A 14,721-nucleotide genomic window follows, 5' to 3' on the forward strand; every position below is an offset into this window, starting at 1 on the left:
GTCCAACTCTTTGTGACTCCGTGGACTATACAGTCCGTGGAATTCTCCAGGCCAGAATCCTGAAGTGAGTAGCTTTTCCCTTCTCCAGGGGAATCTTCCCAACCCAGGGATCGAACCCAAGTCTCCCACATTGCAGGCGGATTCTTTACCAGCTGAGCACAAGAGAATCAATAGTGCCCTCATCTCTTAAAGTGGAAAGTATAATAGAATCTATATTTCATGGGGTCTCAGTAAAGACTGAATAGAGAAAACGCACACTACCTGCCATGGAGTAAACGCCGTATTAATGTCAGCTATTATTACTGCTAAAGCGTAACATCTCTGTGGACAAAAGATAAAATAATGTAAAATGATTATATGACAGTGATAAAATACTATGAATAATAAGAAATATTACTTGCCTCATCCTGTTCAACTTCTATCTATGTCTGCTTTTGTTTTATAATTTTCCAATTATCCTCTAGGAAAAAAATACTGCAATGGGGTCACTAACAGTTTTGTATAAATCTGTTGGCTCAAAAAATATGCTTATCATTTATAACAGGAAAACATGAAAAATAACAACAATGCATTCATAGGAGACTGTGCAAATAAATTATGATCAACCTATATGTAGCCCATGAAAAAGATATTTTTAGGCCATTTGATTAAGAAACGTTTATTTCATATACAATATAATCACAATTTTACAAGTGTGTGTAGGAGGATAAAAGACTAGTATAAGTAGATACAGCAAAGGTTAATATAATCTTTTATAAGAGATGATTTTCATCTCATTATAAATTACTGCATTTCCAAGTTCTCTATAATGAATAAGAATTCTTCTTATAGTTGAAAAATATTTTGATAAAAATAAAATAGAGTAGTTTTATGCACCATGACTGGCTTTCTATCACGGTTTCTGGTCCTTCAGACCCAAAGCTTTGATCTCCAACAAGGCTGAGCACCAAAGATGGCTAAGTCCTTGGACAGCAAGGAGATCTAACCAGTCCATCCTAAAGGAAATCAGATATGAATATTCATTGGAGGGACTGATGCTGAAGCTGAACTCCAGTACTTTGGCCACCTGATGTGAAGAACTGACTCATTTGAAAAGACCCTGATGCTGGGAAAGATTGAAGGTGGGAGGAGAAGGAGATGACAGAGGATGAGATGGTTGGATGGAATCGTCGACTGAATGGACATGAGCTTGAATAAGCTCTGGGAGATAGTGAAGGACGGGGAAGCCTGGTGTGCTGCAGTCCATGGGGTCACAAAATCAGACACAACTGAATGACTGAACAACAATGGAGATATAAAGAAATGTTTATTAAGGAAGATGCTTAGAGAAAAGATGGCATGGGGATTAAAAAGGGCCATACTAACTATCTTTAAATATCTTAAACTATCTTACCTAATTAACAAATATCTTAACTATCATTTGGGGGAAATTGGATCCATGGCCAGATTTCCTTTTTGAAATGAGATGGGTTTTAAAAGACCCATCCTGGAAGACAGCACTATGCTAAGATGACTGGAATGAACTACCCCAAGTTATAAGAACCCAACACATATCCATTAACTGAACAAATGGAAGGAGTCTGGTCACCATCAGGTGCTCTGACACACCCAAAACAGTGCAAAGGGTGTTTGAGAACTAAGGAGCGGGGGCTTCCCTGATAGCTCAGTTGGTAAAGAATCTGCCTGCAATGCAGGAAACTCCGGTTCAATTCCTGGTTTGAGAAAATCCTCTGGAGAAGGGATAGGCTACCCACTCCAGTATTCTGGGGCTTCCCTTGGGGCTCAACTGGTAGAGAATCCACCTGCCAATGCAGGAGACCAAAGTTCAATCCCTGGGTTGGGAAGATCCCAGGAGAAAGGAATGGCTACCCACTCTAGTACTCTGGCCTGGAGAATTCAGACATCTCTCAGATCAAAGAGTTCTGTGACATACTCTTGGTCTGATTTCAGGCGTGAACGTGAAAGTTGCTCAGTCATGTCTGACTCTTTTCGACCCCATGGAATAGTCCACGGAGTTCTTCAGGCCAGAATACTGGAGAGGGTAGCCGTTCCCTTCTCCAGGGGATCTTCCCAACCCAGGGATCAAACCCAGGTCTCCCTCATTGCAGGTGGATTCTTTACTAGCTGAGCCACCAGGGACGTCAAATGTTCATCCTATCCCAATTATGAAAACTCCATGCTGAAAAGTGTTGGTCTGTTTCATGGCAGTTTTCCAAGTGCCAGAAAAAAGTGAAACTGAAAAGATCATCTTATAATCTTACAAGGATGAGTTGTCTCTACCCAGCTAGAGGGAGTTCTCCAAGAAGACTTCTAAGGACCCTGAACACTGGGAGGCACTTACACACAGCACCAAAAAGAAGAGATGAGAAGGCAAGGCAAGGGAGCAGAAGGGAGCCAAACCTGAACCAAGACCTACAGGAAGTGTTTTAAATGACCTTCTAAACCAAAACCGATTTCCTGTAAGATGAGCTCCACATTCTAGACTCACAACACTGGTTGGCAGCAACCAACTTTCTCATATCACCTCTGCAGGTAACAAAGGACGTCAAAAATCAAATGACATTTCCTTTGGTTAAAATTTTTAAAAGAGAAGGTGCCACAGCATCTTTTCAGAAGTAGGATGGAGACTAAAGATTACAAATTTGAAACTCCAGGAAGGAAGGGAGAAAGCGACAACTTGTTTAAATCCTCCAGTTCAAACTCCCCACCATTGTTCAAGCAAACGTGACCCACACTCCTATTCAGGACAGTTTCTACACCATATTGTGATCCAAACAAGCTTTAATGAAATCTCAAAATCTGAAATGTTAGACAAGACCTCACCTGGGACAACTGCAAACCTGCCAAGCTCCTCCTCTGCCATTTCCACCACTGCCTCCCACCCACTGTGCCTCCCTGCCCACTCCTAAGGCTTCTGTGAATGGAGGAACACCCACCACAGCTCTCTACTCCATGGTATTATCCCTTCTTAGAGTCTGGGTGTTTGAAATGGAAGCAATTCCAGCAGAGATTTTTCCTCTCAAATACCATTCAACACTTTGCCAACAAAAGTACATATAGTCAAAGCTATGGTTTTTCCAGTAGTCATGTACAGATGTGAGAGTTGGACCATAAAGAAGGCTGAGTACTGAAGGATTGATGCTTTTGAATTGTGGCAATGGAGAAGACTTCTGAGAGTCCCTTAGACAGCAAGGAGATCAAGCCAGTCCATCCTAAAGGAAATCAACCCTGAATATTCATCGGAAGGTCTAATGCTAAAGCTGAAACTCCAGTACTTTGGCCACCTGATACAAAGAGCAGACTCACTGGAAAAGACCCTGATGCTGGGAAAGATTGAGGGCAAGAGGAGAAGGGAGCAGCAGAGGATGAGATGGTTGGATGGCATCACTGACTCAATGGACATGACTCTGAGCAAACTCCAGGAGACAGTAAAGGACAGGGAAGCCTAGGGTGCTGAAGTCCATGGGACCGCAAAGAGTTGGACACAACTGAGTGACTGAACAACAACTAATTGGAGACATCTGAATAACCACCTGGATAATCAGCCCCAGGGACAAAAGCTGCTTAATTTTAACAAGGGCACCAAACCTACCCAGGTTTCTCTGGGTTCCAGAAGGGAGCCACAGTTACTCAGTTACCATGTTTATTAGTCTGGAGAAGTCAGGAAACACTGAATGATGCTGAGTGTTATGAAAAATACACAGAGGTTTTGACGTGGTATCTAAACAACCAAAGAAACATGGCGTAATCCACTTGGATTACACAATCTCCTGCAGAAGGCTGAAAGAACTTACCTCAAAAGAGAAGAACTTAAGTCTCCATTGCCTTAAATCCTTTTGGAATGAGGCTGGGTATAAAGAGACCAACCAGTCAGCCTGCCATTTAGATATAAGATGTGGGAGAGTTACTCCCCAGTCATCAGGGCCTGAGTGATCATTGCAAAGGTTTTGGCCAGTGGTCTTGACACCCGTGGAGAATCCACCTGCCAACACAGGAGATGCAGAAGACATCCTTGGTTTAAGAAGATCCCCTGGAGAAGGCAATGGCTACCGACCCCAGTATTTTTGCCTGGGAAATCCCAGGGACAGAGGAGCCTGGTGGGCTACAGTGCATGCGGCCACGGACTTGACTGAGAAGCTGCACACATTGACACCCAGGCACTGGGAACCTAGACTCCAATAAGACTTCCCAGTCCCATCTGCACAGCAGGATATTTCATTTAAAGGGGGTTTTTGGCTTTGAAAAGGAAAGAAAATGAAGCTGTGGATCTACTACAACCTTACCCTTTTACAGAGGCCCAGAGACGTTGAGTGCTTTACCCAACGTCACACAGATAGTACGTCAAAACGGCACAAAGTTTCAGCCCAAGTTTCCAGGGTTGTTGAACACCATTCAATGCCGTTCACCATTACTTACATTTTGAAGTAAGTTCTCTGTACTCACATGATCTAATTTTAACGGTGAAAACCCCATTGGCATCCAGGTGACCTCTAGAAAAAGAGGTGAGTGCAGACCTTACCGTAACTCCTTCCCCTTCTCTTGTCTTCTCTACCCTTCTCACATCTCAAGGAAATACCTCCCTGCCAAGCAATGACTTCATCACTCTCCTTCTCGCTAATTTGAATACTCTTGTGGGAGAGCCAAACAAAAAATGAAAATGATGAATGACTCCTTGTGCAACGCAGAAAAAATGTGGTGTTTGGGATCTCGACGTGATGGAATACCCCTCATGCAGAAACAGAACATGCTTCTGTCCAAAACAAAGATGCAGAAACGAGAGTATTTCAGAGCTCCAAGGGCGTCTGGCCAAATGGTAAGTGTGCAGAAGACTTTAAAGGGCCAGATGAAAGCAAATCAACCCTCACCTCCAGAACAGGTAAGTGTTTTATTTGAAAGAAAAACAGAAGTTTTTCTAAGTTTTTCACAAAGCCAAGTCAGGGGAGAAACGGTAGAAGGGGAGAGGGATGCTAAAAAGGGGAAAAGAAAAATATCTGCTTGATTATCCAACGCTTTCACCGATTTTTACCAAGATGAGTTTTTTAACCCAGAGCTCAGCCTTCATCTTCTCATCACATACACACAGGTAAGCGGTCACACTGCAATTATCATGAACACTAAATTCTAATGATATTTAAAATCTTTTCCACACAGGAGTTAATGTTAATTCATAGACTGAATTTTGTGGGTTTTCTGTGTTTAGAGAGGTTTTTAAATTAATCACATATTTGAGGTATAAAACGATGTAAAATTAAGGTGCACATGTTAATTCACCACATTTATATTCTGTAATGTCCTTGCCACTGCAGCAATAATTAGCAGTTCAATCATGTGACCTAATTATCATTTCTTTTTAGTGGCTGGAATAATTAGATTCTGGTCTCTTCCAAGTCTGATGATTATAATGCAATATTGTTGTCTACATCCACTGTACTGCACATAAGATCTCTACTCAGTGCAAATCTGTATCCTTAAGAAACAAACCCCCATCCTCCAGCTCCTGATAACCACTTCTTTACTGTGTTTATGAGTCTGGCTTTTTTTAAGATTCCACATACAAGCGATATCAGACGGTACTTGTCTTCCTCTGTCTAACTGACCTCACTTGGCATAATGTCCTCAAGGTCTAGCCATACTGCTCTATAATCAAGTTTTTAAAATGCTATTTTCTTGTCATACATTTCTTGCTGCATTAGAACCTCGGATCATATCCTCAATCTTCATTTTTGCTATTTCCAGAGAGGTGGCCATCAGCCGTCTCCATATGAGAAAAGCGCTCATCTTAGTTGACAGGCAGAGAGGAGTTTTAAACCAGCACTTGCTGGCTGACCTGTTCCATGTCAGAAGCTGTCCCACAGGCTGTTTATGCTTCCCTTTGACCTCTGAGACATGACTGGCTCTCCTGAATGGGCATCAGTACCATTTAGCCATTTTTTTTACAATGAGAAGTCATGAAATTTGCCCCAGGCCAGTAGCCAGTGAAACTCCACTGCCTGTTCTGCTGTCAGTATCCCATGCTGGCCCAGGGTACAAGCTCACTCTGGATGCCCCAACATCATCTAAATGGCCCTGTTGCTAACAAATAACTCCTTTGCACTTTACAACGATAGCAGAAAACATCCCACGCGTCAGAAGACTCAACTCCCTTCTAAACTACAGTCAAAACTCTTGGTTTTCTACCTAAGGTAAATCTGGACTGAGATTTTTAAGGGACCTCCATACGGTTCTCCATAGTGGCTGTACCAATTTATGTTCCAACCAACCTTGTCTCCACACCCTCTACAGCATTTACTGTTTCTGGATTTTTGGAGGAGGGCCATTCTGGCTGGAGGGAGGTGATATTACATTGGAGTCTGCTTTTTTTAAAGAAATAAATTTATTTATTTTTAATTGGGGGATAATCGATTTACAATATAGTATTGGTTTCTCCCATACACCAACATATTGTTAGCCGGCTATACCCCAATACAAAGCAAATAGTTTATAAGGATAAAAAAAAATCTGGACTGAGATTAAAAAAAGAAAACTTTTGTCACATTTATTGCCTTTTCCAGCCCCAAACCTTGCTTTACCTTGTGCCATCTTCTGTGGTCCTTTATTAGTGTTTAAATATAACCAATAAGAGACATTCATACTAAATCAAAGACAGTATAAAACAAGCAATTCTGCAGAGTAACACATATCTGAGATGTTTGAGGAAAATCAAGAGAATGAAACAGTATCAAATCCATGCATTCTGATTGACACAACAGGTCTGGAGGAAGATACAGATAATACACAAGGCAAACCCATGGGACTAATAAATACCTTCAGACTGTTGAAGTTTTGGCTCTTTTGAATTGACTATCATTTTCATATGTCACAAGAGTCAATTAAGTCAAATAATCGTAAGGATTAAGATTTAAATAAAGAGAAAGTTCGATTTAAAAACGAGAGCATGAACTGGCTATACATGTTGTAAGGGAACCATAAAGAATCAACTATGTTTTCTCATCTTTCCAGAAAAGCTGAACTCAACACATTTTTTGCAAAACAGTAACCACTGAGGAGCCATTGTGCTTCTGGTACAATGAGAAAAAATTGTCAAAATCTTCAATAAAAACTCCACCCCAAGGAAACACACATCAAGAACTCAAGTCAAGCTGACAATGATTTGCTTCACTGATGCGCACAGCACCGCCACCGGAAGAATGCATTGGTCAAAAAAGGAATCATATCTAAAATTTAAGGAATAATGAGAATTCAACAACATGAGCTATGCACTAAGAGCTTAGCAGACATTTTACATACACCCTCACCCTATGCTGGAGCTGAATGGGGGCTCCTGGAAGGAAAGTCCCACATCTACTGTATTCCCCACTGGGTCTCTGAGCCTAGTGTGGAGTCCTGCACACAGCTGGTGCTGAAGAGAAATTAGCTGAGGGATTGAACTGGGAAAGAAAAGAGAAGTTAAAGAACTGAGACTATTACCAGCTACTTCACATAGACAAGGAAGTGGAAGCTTGAAAGGTTACTGATTTGCCTGAGGTTACTCATGCGGCAAATGGTGGACCTGCAATTCCAACCCAGGGCAGCAATATTCCACATTAAGCTCTAAGCCCCTAGGTCAACCAAGATATTCGATCCTCAGTCATGGGAAATGAGTGAGCACAGGAACCTAGGCAGTTTCTGGAAATACACAGGGTCTGTGCTGCGCTGCGCTGTGCTTCAGTCCAACTGTCTGTGACCCTGTGGACTGCAAACAGCCAGGCTCCTCTGTCCATGGGGATTCTCCAGGCAAGAACACTGGAGTAGGTTGCTATGCCCTCCTCAGGGGGAATCTTCCCAACCCAGGGATCGAATCCTGATCTCCCACATTGCAGGTGGATTCTTAATCCATCTGAACCACCAAGGGAAGCTCACCATAGGATCTAGGTTTACCAAAAAGTCTGGTATACCCTTGAAAGATTAAGACTGCCACCCACCACTGAGAACATGCAAAAGACTGTGCTTTGAGTTTGGAGGAGGGTCCAGGGAAAGAGCTTCCAAACACCGCAGACTGTCCCTGAAGTGTTTCATCACTCAACAAGGCATCGGCTTGATGGTCACTTTCAGTCTCGCTTTTCTATACAGTAAAATGTGGGGACCTTTCAGGTTGTTAAACGTTGTTCAACATGGAGAGAGAGAGGCAGAAAGAAGGTCCAGTTCTAGTGAAAATGCTATCTAAATAGAACACGCTGTCATCATCACAGAATGGCAAGCATCATAAGTTTGCCCTACTGAAAAAAATAAAATCAGTTAAAAAATGTAAACTAAACATCCCCAAACACTAACAATTAATATGGAAACATTTCTGGAAAACAATAGATCATTTTATCATTTGATTCCAGGAGTTTCGCATGTGAAAGGCTAACTTATTCAGGTGTTGAGTTGAGACCAAGAAAACAAAAGCATTTGATAGAGAACTGGCTAGAATAACTCTTCAGTCATGACCAGCGGAGTCAAAGGCTGGAATGTGTGAACCTTAATTTAGAAGTAAACATTAAAATGAAGGTCTCTTTAAATTCTCCAATAATTTTCACTTTAAAAGTACCAAGTTGGTCCATAAAAAAGCTCACGCTAATTTATTTCAAAGCAATCAACTTCTTAAAAACCCTTTATTTCACAATTAGGCTAACATCACATTAATTTGGGACACTTACCAACGTATTTATCCCTTGCTCATTACCTATGTGCGCATTAAGAGTACACCGATAACACAATACAGGCATTAATATGTAAAACATCAACAAAAGCCATCTGGAAAGCTAATGAATAATCAAGGGATTTCAAATTAAACTACAGAATTTTCCCTTAGAATCTTTAGGACAACACTGTCAAGTTCAATCTATTCATTTCGCCTCCAGAATCAATTTTTCAAACTTTATGACAGGTCTAATCGCTTCCACCTGTGTCTCTAGCTTGACTCTTGACTGGCATGCTACCAGCCAGGGTGGAAATGTAGACAAAGACCCCTATTAGGATCCGGCTGTTTCTCTACTGTGAGGTCACTCAGCCATTAAATTAGTTCCAGCCCAGTTTCTGTCCTCTCAGGCCTCCACTTGTGAGGAGGAGGGTGCGCAGTAGAGCGAGTTAGGGGAGCAGAGTCAGAAGAGAAGAAAAGCGGAAAGAGATGTTAGGGGCTGACTAGACACGTATGCGAAGGGCGGAAGGAGATGTGAGGGGTTGACAAGACACGTATGTGAAAGATGCAAGGAGATGTTAGGGCTGACTGGACACGTCTGTGAAGGGCGGAGGAGATGTTAGGGGTTGACAAGACACGTATGTGAAAGATGCGAGGAGATGTTAGGGCTGACTGGACACGTCTGTGAAGGGCGGAGGAGATGTTACGAGGCTGACTCGACACGTATGCGGAAGGCGGAAGGAGATGGTAGGGCTGATGGGCCACGTATGCGGAGGGCGGAAGGAGATGCTAGGGCTGATGGGACACGTATGCGGAAGGCGGAAGGAGATATTAGGGGTTGTGGACCACGTATGCAGAGAGGTGAAAACCTGGGACTGGCCCCAGACTGTGACACAAAACACAGTATCTTTCTTAAACGATGCTGGCTCTTCTCCCCTGTGCGATTTCCCCCAAATACGTTGTAGCGACTTGAGGTTTCTCCTTGTCTTTCCCTCCACTTGGAGAAAGTCCACCGTCTCCCATACAAGGTTTCCTCAAAGGACGCTGAAGCTAGTTCACAGAACCATTTCGGCCCTCTAAACGCCTTGGAGGTTACTGAGAGCCAGGAAGGTGGGTAGAGTATAGGATTCTGACTCCAGGATCACTCCATTCAGAGGAGCTGGGGTGCTGCTGATGCCCAGATTGCAGAACCGAGGTGAGCAAGGGCCAAGAGGGTGAGAATGCCAAGGTCACAGAGCTAGCTGGTGATGAAACCTTCAGGTCCAGTGTTTCTCTCTACTAGACAGTGAGCTTTACGCGTGATACAGAAACTGCTCCAAAAACTTCACTGATCAGTCTGCTCCTCACCCAGAGCAATGTTATGTGCTGTGACCACTTCTCTCTGTCTGCCCAAACTCCAAGGCTCAAACCAAGAAGAGGTGCACAGACGTGTGTGCATGAACTGAGTGTGCCCTGGGAACCACTTCCTCCAGGGCACTGTGAGGTTAGGGCAGTACACTCCCCGCTTTCTCTCCCCAGTGCCTAACACAGGGCCTAGCATACAGCAAGCACTCCATAAATGCTTACTCCACGTAGGATGAAGGCAAACTTAAGCGTGAAAAATCAAGGGACTTCAACAATGGTAAGAAAATAAACCTACTTATCCATGGGCGGAGGAGCCTGGTGGGCTGCAGTCCATGGGGTCCCGAAGAGTCGGACACGACTGAGCGACTTCACTTTCACTTTTTACTTTCATGCGTTGGAGAAGGAAATGGCAACCCACTCCAGTATTCTTGCCTGGAGAATCCCAGGGACAGAGGAGCCTAATGGGCTGCCGTCTATGGGGTCGCACAGAGTCGGACACTACTGAAGCGACTTAGCAGCAGCAGCAGCAGCAGCAGCAGCAGCAGCAGCAACAAAGAAATCTAAATTATTCTTTACAAATAAAAAACAAACAGTCCATGTGTGGCCAGTTCATCCAGGATATATACAAGGATGCAAAGAGAATCAGTATGAATGAGTTCATCTGTCTCCCCACACACTGGCTTCACACCTAAGTTGTTTCAATCTCTGATCAGTGAACTATGGGTCAAATAAAAGACAACCGCACAATTACCATAATGGCTCAGTTACCCTAAGCCTGCGCTCCAAGGTCTAGTTTTCCCCTTCCTGCCTTCCCTAGGGCTGATGGTCAATCAATGCTTATCACGAGATTCCACTAAATGTGCAGCGCTCTGGACCAAACCAGGTCAGAGTCAGCACCTGGAGGCACTTGTCCAGCAGTGAGGAGGGCTGAGCACTGGCCGATCCACACCCCCTTGTCTGGGACCCCACCACCAGCAGCAGCTCACATCTTCAAACGGCGTCCCAGGTCTGCAGCCACAGGACTGACCACGGAACACAGTGAAGGTTCCCTGGTCCAGACGCAGGACTACACCCATGGCCCTGGTGGGACTCTTCCCAACCAGCTGAGCTAACTGGTCACAAGAAAAGCTCCCAGAAAATAACTCAGGGGGAAAAAAAAGATTGTCTAAGTGAACCGAAGTCAGAATTTACCCTGTGTTATCCTGACCATCAGGTAGAAAATGCATTTCGTGGTTAGATCAGATCAGATCAGATCAGTCGCTCAGTCGTGTCCAACTCTTTGCGACCCCATGAATCGCAGCACGCCAGGCCTCCCTGTCCAACATCAACTCCCGGAGTTCACCGAGACTCACGTCCATCGAGTCAGTGATGCCATCCAGTCATCTCATCCTCTGTCATCCCCTTCTCCTCTTGCCCCCAATCCCTCCCAGCATCAGAGTCTTTTCCAATGAGTCAATTCTTTGCATGAGGTGGCCAAAGTACTGGAGTTTCAGCTTTAGCATCATTTCTTCCAAAGAAATCCCAGGGCCGATCTCCTTCAGAATGGACTGGTTGGATCTCCTTGCAGTCCAAGGGACTCTCAAGAATCTTCTCCAACACCACAGTTCAAAAGCATCAAATACATGTTAACCAAAAAAAAAAAAAGCCTGGGGTAGGGGATTCAGGGTGAAACTAACCTCTTCCAACCAGACTTGGTTGGGTGGCTTGCCATGTCAGACTATCCGGGAAACAGCGCTCACTCTTGTGGTTTTTGCTCTTTATTACTGGAGGGCGAGTCCTCAGGGCCATCAAACACCTTGACGTTATCAGCAAGCCACTCCCGCCTTTCCCTCTGCTGCTCCTTGTCCTCAGAGCTCCTTCCCTTCTACAGAACCACTGGCCAAGCTTTAACTGGGGCAGGAGGTGATGGTGGTGGTGGTTCACGGCTTCAAGACCAGTCTGCTCCCCTGACAGGAGATCAAATGAAAGCTTCCAGTGCTACCTCAGTGTCACAGCAGCTTAAGCTGGGCTTGTGGTCAAAGAAGCACACATAACCTCCAACAATCTGTCCAAAGAAAAAGGTCCAAATCCTCCTGGATTTATAACAACATAAGAAAGTTACCTCTAACGACACTGAATAAGCAGCGAAATAAAACCAGAGTTACCTGAAAATAACTGTTTCCAACTATGATTTTAACTTTTGCAAGCAATGGGGCCATCATGATGTATTATACTTCTTAAAGGCCTTCTGCTAATTTTTTAGCAGCCTGACAAACACAAAGTACAAACGGAAGTTAGAAAGACTTCTAACTGCCCTCTAATATCTGCCCTCTTCTCCTCCTGGTTAACAGAAACCTAATTTTCAGTAGATGCATCGATGCCAAGTACAAAGATGGCATTTATTTCCTCATCATCCTTGGAGGTAACTATGGTCATGTTCTAGCCCTGGGAGATGAACAAACACACCATGAGCAACTTCTGAAAGAGCCCATATGTGGACCGCCCCAACTTACACTCTCCTTTGCTCACCAGGTAAAATGAGAGAGAATATAAAAGCTTGGGTTACCTCTTGGCACCCACCCTAGGAAGGTACCCACAAGCCCTCTTGGTAACACACTGCCCACTGCCCAAACCCAGCAACCATAATCTCAATGTTTCAAGATTGCCCCAATACAAAATACTCTTCACTATTGTCCACAAAAATGGTCTGGAAGTGCCAATGTTTTTCTATCTGAATTTCACCCAAATACTTTTTGTTAAATATTGTCTGATTTTTTATTTGGCAGATATGATTAGAATGGGTCACCTTTTCGATATAATAGTGTACACTAGAGTAGCAAAAGATTATCACAGAGTTTGTACAAGCAAGTAATAATCGCTCCATACAAATACAGGGTTTTTTGTCTCTATGGGAACACCAAGGATTGGGGAGTGGAGGCAGGAGACGATGGCAACACTGAAAGAAAAAAAACAATACAAAACAACTCGGGAGACAAGACCTATTCATTGCCATTGCTCATATTCCCCTTTCGACTTTGTCTCCTCACTGCTAGGTCCCCTATAGTAATGCTGTTTCTACATCCTGTACATACACTAAAACTGCCGTTTCCATGACTGAGCATGAGAGTCACGAAATCCTAAAATTATCTCATCACCTTATATCAACATACTAGCAAATTCCAGAAATCATTGTTCAGAAGAAAAGCCAAAATATTTCCATACGTTCCATATGCTGAATTACACATCTGCCTAATTATGCGGTTCCACAGGTGAAAGTGCCCAGAAACCATGAAGGGGGTGGGGGATTCTGCAGTCTTAGCATTCCTCAAATTTTAGTCCCATGTTGAAGGAAGATGCTTTTCTTATTCATGCCCTCTATAACCCTACTTTTTAAACAACATAAAAGTATTAATTAATAGAGACTAATTTGGAGTTTAAAATGAACCTTTCATCTGTTTCCCATTGTTTAACCTTTAATCAAAGTCCATGAAACAGAAGAAATAAGAAGGAAAACTTGAAATAAGACTGAATTTCCAACATCCCAATGGGATTAGAGAGTGCTTTAAAATAGCAACATACCAAAACAGGTAAGTACAAAGCTCCTGTTTATTTCAACCGAACACAGCTTACATGTTCAAATTTGCTATGCTAATAACTCCGCAAACATCTTAAACTGGTTATAACATCTCAACACTGGTTACAACAGAGTAAACTGGCAACATGAACAATAGCGCCACCTGTCAAACACCTTTTTTTCATAATATTCTTTTTCCCAAAGACATGAACGGTCAGATTAAAGGAAGACAGACACAAGGCACAGAAGTCCCTCATTCTTTAAAACACAGATCTCTGACCCAAGAATTTTAATTTCTCTATCTACAGACGGGTGTATTGCTAGTGGTATATTAAAGAGTTATCGCTCTAATCTTCATGATTAAGTTATGAATAAGCTATTGCTTTAAGCATAGCATTAGGTTATTGCTCTAAATCTTCCTCCCTCTCCCTGAGCACTGGTTGGAGAGAACCATCAAGATACCTGGGGTCCTCCAAGCAAATATAGAAACCAGCCTGGCCAGGACTTACCCGTCCAGAAGATTCATTGTGGTGGGCGTTACTTCGGCAAACAGAATGACTTTCCCAAGCTTCTTTGTCTTCAGGTTTTGTCGGTAAATCTCGAAGTCAAAGTTTTCTGATGAGCAGGACTCTGTGTCAGTCACCACGGGTATGGCGGATGGGGTGATTTCTATTTCAGATGTGTAGGATGAAATGAATTTCAGGGAGACTTTGCTGGATCTTATTACTCCTTCAGGATCCACATGTTTCCCCAGCCACTGCACAAGAGGACCCCAGATTTCCTGTGCCATAAAGAAATAAGTGGGAAGGTCATAATTTGGTATTACATTAGATGATGGTAGCTTTCCCTTAAAATGCCACTTTGGTAAGAGAAGTACTTCCTAATTCATGACCAATAAAAGCTAGGTTAACATATTCTGAACGTAAAAACTATCATACAATAGACAATGACTACACTAAGTATGGACTTCCAGGTGGCTCAGTGGGAAAGAATCCGCCTGCCAGTGCAAGAGATTTGGGTTCAATCAATCCCTGGGTGAGGAAGATCCCCTGGAGAAGGAAATGCCAACCCACTCCAGTATTCTTGCCTGGAGAATTCCATGGACAGAGGAGCCTGGCAGGCTACAGTCCGTGGGGTCACAAAAGAATCAGACATGACTGAGCAA

The 14,721-nt window shown here is 43.3% G+C and overlaps 1 protein-coding gene across 2 annotated transcripts in view; it reads right to left on the reverse strand.

Moving 5' to 3' along the window:
• The window catches only part of HLCS (holocarboxylase synthetase), a 214,740-nt gene that overhangs the window by 117,875 nt on the left and 82,144 nt on the right, over positions 1–14,721 (reverse strand). For both annotated transcript variants that reach the window (XM_059889582.1, XM_005202127.5), the window contains exon 6: positions 14,066–14,337. In XM_059889582.1, coding sequence (XP_059745565.1) covers positions 14,066–14,337 — 272 coding nt within the window. The remainder of the gene's footprint in view (positions 1–14,065; positions 14,338–14,721) is intronic.

This window comes from Bos taurus, chromosome 1 (assembly GCF_002263795.3).
Source record: "Bos taurus isolate L1 Dominette 01449 registration number 42190680 breed Hereford chromosome 1, ARS-UCD2.0, whole genome shotgun sequence".
Taxonomy (NCBI): Eukaryota; Metazoa; Chordata; class Mammalia; order Artiodactyla; family Bovidae; genus Bos; species Bos taurus.